Raw genomic sequence first — 6242 nt, 5'->3', positions numbered from 1 at the left:
CTGTACATACCAAGCCAAGGCTCACAATACTGCATTTATTAAAACAAGTGGCTTACCCATTTGCAGTGATGTCGTTGTTCCCAGACCTCTCTCTCGGTGGTGGAGTCGCTCAGTGAGGCAGTGCAGCACTCAGACGTCTCTGATGGCTCAGCTGGCCAGGTGGACTGAGTGAGAGGAGAAACCAACATCACCTGTTTGGGAAATCTAGAACAACGGAGGACAAAAAAAGAAGGAGCAGAGTCTTTGGAGAGCTGAGGTCTCGCTGTGTCTACCCACCCACTCACCCCACCCTAGTCTCTCTCATATGCACAGACACACTCTCCCCCTGCCTCTCCCTTCTTCCCTCCCTGTTTGTCTCCTCCGCTCTCCGAGGCTGGTGTGGTGAACAGCAGGACACTCTCGGCTGAGCTGCATGGAGGCACAGGGAGGGGCCGGGAGCCCAGGTAAGAGACATTTTCTATTCTTTCTTTTCTCTGTGCTACTGCTATTGTCACATTAGTATGGCTGTTGCAGAGTGTCTTTGTCTTTGGAATAACTTGTGCTCTAGATACCCTGCCTGCTGTTAAGTTGGTGTCTTTCTTAAAACAGCATGTTTGAATATGAAGACACTTTCTCGATGGAGGGAATAATACTATTTGTCAGAGGAGCTGGTTTTCAATCATGTAACTACATTTTTCTGATTGTCTATGCAAGATTTAGTCACTGGTATATGTTAGGTTTATATATACTCAGCAGTCCACCAGTACCACCAGCAGTCTTTGATAATTTCCTCTCCTAGGATCAAATTATGGAGGGTTCATTTCTACATTTATCTTCATGTTTAACCTATTGCCTATCAGTACAGGTCATTTTAATTCCACACATTGTAGGTCAACCATGCAAAAGCTGGACTGATGAAATACACATTGCAGTACAATAGTGAATGCTTTTGGCCTTTGTTTAAAGGCCATCCAGAGAAGCCCGTGCTGTGTGGTAGCACTGCACAAAGCTTCTGTGCCAGTATTGCTCTGTTACATCTAATCATTCAAAGTAAAAAATAACGCATGTAATCTTTGCTCATATACATTGTAGGCTAAGTATTGTATGGTATCAAAGTCTCAAGACATGACAGAGTATTAACATTTTCTTTGCTAAAAGCTATCTCATAATATGAGGCAAAACAGTAGAAGGGTAGTTTATTTGTCAGTATGTTACATTAGCTGCCTGCCTCTGAACCTACAATGTGCACTCAACCATTATTACAATGGTGCTTTATTACTCTACCTTGGGGTCAAACAATGTATCTGCAGTCACTATAAGTTGCAATTTCGGCAGATATAATGAGAGATGTTTTTTCCTGACATGGCTTTGTTCCACTTATCATTGTTTACGGACACTATATGAGCACTGTGTGTTCATGCTGACAGTGTGCCCATGACAAATTGGGATATTATTTGTTCATCAGGATGACATTGAATTAGAGTCAATTCCATCACAATGATGTATCACAGGATAGAGTCACAAAGTGACCAAACTCTGGAGAGCAGTATTTGTGCCAAATTAACATTTGCAGCCCTACTTGGGAGGATTAGAATGAAATATTGAAAAAAAACAAAAATTCCCAACTGTTTGGAAAATAATTTCTGGAGTCAACATATTCTTAACTCATTCCCTGTGCATAACAGTTTGGTTATAAGTGTATTTTTAGAGAATTGTGTATAGAAATGCTAATTTCTGCATGTATTGTACAATTCAAAAACAAATGACTATCAAGATGGACAGCCCTCAGCAAGCACAATGACCTAGCAAAATGGGTGTTGAGAGAGGATGATAATTCTGCCTCTTGCCCGCGCTACAAACAATTGATTTATTGAACTAAGCAACTAAATTTCAACCTTTGGCAAACGTATACATCAGTCTTATCCTTTCTCCCTATCTCCAATTAATCTCCAGGAATCTGTCTGTCTAGGGTTAGCTGATTCACAGCCAGCCACTGCTGACACCTCAAGACAGAGTCACCCATTGCCTGAAAACACCACATTATTGATTGCTGACTGTCTTTTACCAGCAGAAACTTATATTCTTGTTATATGCTCTAGCTTCTTCACAGCTAGTTTGGCAGGTGGTGGCTAGATCAGGCAATCTGTGTAAACCTGTCCTCCTTTACACACAGATAATCCTCTGACTTTCTTCAAAGCTCTTTTCTTCTGTCACCAATAAAAATCTTGACTGAGAGCCAGACTTCTACAAAAATACAAAACACTTGGAAATATACGTATGAGCGCACACACACACACGCACACACACGTGAAAATAGAACAGCAGGAAGCAGTATAGCTACACAGGATTAGTGTATCTGTAGTCTAAAACAGGACTCATTTCTTGTTGTAAAATACATAAATGGCATGTGAATTCTACAAGACAAATAGCTTATTAAAACATGGGAAATGTGTTTTCTTTTCTGAATTTACTAAATTCACTCTGACAGCCCACTTGTGATGACATTTCCCTAGGAAACTAAATGGATTTCTAGGATTAATGGGTATTTTAAAGCTTGGATGGAGGGATGGATGATAAACTGCCTCAAAACAAAGAAAAAAATTATATCTGCAATGAGTGTTTTTTGAAGAAGTTGATGAAAATGGAACCCAAAGCTGCTGGTCTAAATATTGAACCAACATGTCATTATGACAGCAGAGGTAACTTTATAGTAAGTTCTGTGGCTCCTCGCTGGGTAAATCGATCAATAGCCAGCAATGAACACTGTGCTTCTCAGGGTGAAAGCAGATTCCATCATGTTCTAGCTTAGCCTTAACTGTAACAGCACTTTCAATCTGATTTGAGAAATTCAACTGTCTTGGAGCATACTGCAAGTAGAAATAGCCTCGCAGCCATCTGGTGATGTCCATCAGGAATCTGCTATACTCCCACACCTCTTTCCATCAGCTCTGCAGTCAATTTTGCCAAATTTCGCTACATACAGATGGGTCTTTTTCTGTTATGATTTCCTTTTAAACATAATTTTCAAACATGTAGTACTCATTCACTTTGTTCATAATTGTATTGGAAGGTTTTATGCAACATGCTTAATTTCTCACCACATAGCTTCAGCCTCCTGCAATTTGGAAATTGACAGTTTACCTCACTCAGCCTCATCATATACTGTACTTCACTATGTTTCAGCTGTGTTGAACAGACAAACAAAGTTTGTGCATACTTGAAGGAATGCTATTTTAAGACGTCTCTATTTTCAGACTTTGGTAATAGCCTGTGTGAACTGTTTTCTTCTATTTTAAATGTATTGTGGAGCGTGACCAGGCTCTCATAATGCATTTTCTTTATGTAAATGAAATTACCTAATGTAACTGTTGAATTAGACGTCTGCCCACAGCCAAGTAAACCAATCACCTTTTAAGTAATCACCCGTCTATGGACACTCTGTATACACATATGCACATAGATGCAAACATTAATTAATACAAGACTGACAAAAGGCAGAACGTGTTGAGTTACTGTTTGAATGTTGTAAAGAATACATCAGAGGAAAACAAACATTTGGATACTCAAGCATCACAATGGGCAGGTGATTAATGCTAGGTTTGGATTTGGTAATTGAGTGGGAAAGCATGACAATCAACAAACACAACTGACAGACTCTGGAGCCTGTCACGGTGCAGACTTGGACCCAAGTGCAGGAAGGTGAGGAGTATGCAGTAGTTTGAAATAATAATACTTTAATGTGAACACAAAGAAACTTACATACATCTGAGCTGAGCAGGTGAGTTAATCAAGAAAAAAATGAACACGGAAGAAAGTGGAAGGAAAAAAACTCCAGGAACACAGAACCACAACAGAACACAGGACGGAACGCTCCACAAAGCCTGCCGACAAATGGACAAATGACAATCACCCAACAACAGACACAGAAAGCACAGAGACTAAATACACAAGTAAACAAGGGTTAACAAGGGACAGGTGACACAAGAGCTGGGAAACATGTGAAAGACATCAGGGAGGGGCAGAGAATCACAAAGGCAGGGAAAACAAAAGACAGAAAGTAAAACAATACAACACATGGAGGGGACAAAGAGACTGCAAAACAAAACAGGAAATGGAAAACCAACAAAAAACATGAAAACAATTTAAATACTGAAACTTGACATCGGGCCGAAACGTGACAGAACCAACATTGACCTCTTTTAGTATATCAGCATCTCTTAAGTGATTCCTTCCCCTGTAATATCCCAAGACATGTCTTTGTAGATTGTCTTGCAATTTCTTGCATTGAATTACCACAGTTCAAGTAGGAGAGCAAATAATCCAGCATCTTTGCAATCCTTTATTAAAAATCTAAGAATTTATGATTAATATCTCCACCTTTTAATTCTTTTTGCTCCCTTTTCACTGTTCTGTTACTGTTTCTGTGTGTGCTGATAGAGCCCAATAAAGACATCCAGAAGCTGCTGAAGCCCTCCAGCTCAGGTGACCTATCCAGGGAGTGTTTCCACCACCCAGCAGGGGAGGAGGAGGAGGGCGGCCTGTCAGGGCACACTGCTAGCCTGCTGCACATCACAGAGAAGAGACGTAAGTACCAGACAAAGAGGGTAAAGAGAAGGCCATATTAAGAAAGTGAATATTCATTGGTGTTAGGGAGGCATTACAGGCTAATTATGGGTGGAAAAGGCTTTCAGCAAGATACCTGATCAATGGCAAATGCCTGCAGCAAAGAAAGAGAAGAGGAATGTTGAATAAGGAGGGCAGAGGATATCCTGCTTCTTTATTTTATTGTATTTCTTTCCCTACCACCTCCAACCCTCTTTGGAGGACAACTTTATTTTTAATAAAGCAATATATATTTTAATATACACCATATTCTAAAATCAGATTTAGAATTACGTTCAGTACTTTTACTGTTGTCCTGCCATAACCATTCGCCTCCGTTTTACTGAGACCCTGGGTCGATATAAGGGCAGGGGGGATGAAAGCACCACATATGGAGTTGAACACATAACACATAAAACACAACAGGGTGACAGACAGACAACAGAGGGAAGTGAGATATTAGGATATCCTGCTTCTGTTCAAAAGCGTCTTATCCGGGACAGTCACTACTTGATCGATCTACAGTAAAATATAGTAATACATAATGAATCTCACCCATACCCTTTCATGCATGTAATTCTGGACTGTCTACATCCTTTTACAGTAGAGTCCAGGTTGATCTTCTCTGAGCTTTAAGCACACGGATTGATTGCTGCCTATTTAAGGTTTTCAGGCCCCACGTTCTCAAAAACCACTGCAGCTTGGTTGAAAGGACTCATTGTGCATCAGAGGCTGACCCGTACGTGCCAGACTCAGAGCCCGAGGCACAGACACAAATACTGGGGCTACACGAGTGACAAGGCAAACTTTATCTGCTTCACTAACCAGACACATTTTCAGAGAGACAGCTCATTCAGAGGTGTCTTAATGATTTAACATGACACACTATCTTGCTGTGCCACCTGGCAGGTCAGTTAATAGTATGTGGCTATTTAGCAAAGAGAAGGAAAGGAACGTGAGAGATCAGGAATTAAATTAAAAAAATTCCTGCTTTTAAATGTCATGGAGATTATTCATCAAAGGACAATTCTGGCACAAAATGAACCTAGGGGTTAATAACACATGGGTACCGAGTTGACAGTTCTCTGGGATATGTTTATCGAACGTGACCAGTTTTAGCGCAAACCGCTAATTAGCTTGTAACGCTAGTAGTCGGGGCACTGGTAAAGTAAAAAGAAATTGCTATTTCTATACCACTAACTAGGCTCAAAATAACACCAGACTTCCATGGTAGCAGAATGAGGGTCCTCACATGTAAACCGAAGCATTGAGAACTTTGTAAGTGCACAGAAAGTTTATTGAATAGAAGGGTAGAAAGACTGTATTGTTCACGTATATAGGCAGGCACCATCTTGGGAAAACAGTCATGACCAGTCGAACAACAAACTCCATGCTTGAACCACGTTACTGGGGACTGGACTGCGTTTGTGGTTTGACATGTTGGTGGTATAGAAATAGCAATTTTTTTTAACGTTTTGTTTAGATATAACCCAAACCAACTGACAACTAAATCACTAAAAAAGAAAAAACATGCAGGTACACATACATTTTCCTTTTGTTATTGGGATTGGGAGGAGGGAATTGATTACAGTTTTTTTCAGTCGCTAACAAGCGTTTGTCGAACCAGTTGTCACATTTTCAAAACTCTAAACACAATTAGC

At 40.3% G+C, this 6242-nt stretch overlaps 1 protein-coding gene across 1 annotated transcript in view; it reads left to right on the top strand.

Moving 5' to 3' along the window:
- The window catches only part of dbndd1 (dysbindin domain containing 1), a 17850-nt gene continuing 11608 nt past the window's right edge, over positions 1-6242 (top strand). The window contains exons 1-2 of the mRNA XM_034879137.1: positions 1-443; positions 4417-4563. Coding sequence (XP_034735028.1) covers positions 413-443; positions 4417-4563 — 178 coding nt within the window. The 5' untranslated portion in view covers positions 1-412. The remainder of the gene's footprint in view (positions 444-4416; positions 4564-6242) is intronic.

This window comes from Etheostoma cragini, chromosome 1, assembly GCF_013103735.1.
Source record: "Etheostoma cragini isolate CJK2018 chromosome 1, CSU_Ecrag_1.0, whole genome shotgun sequence".
NCBI lineage: Eukaryota > Metazoa > Chordata > Actinopteri > Perciformes > Percidae > Etheostoma > Etheostoma cragini.
This window is presented reverse-complemented; position numbering and strand designations above follow the sequence as displayed.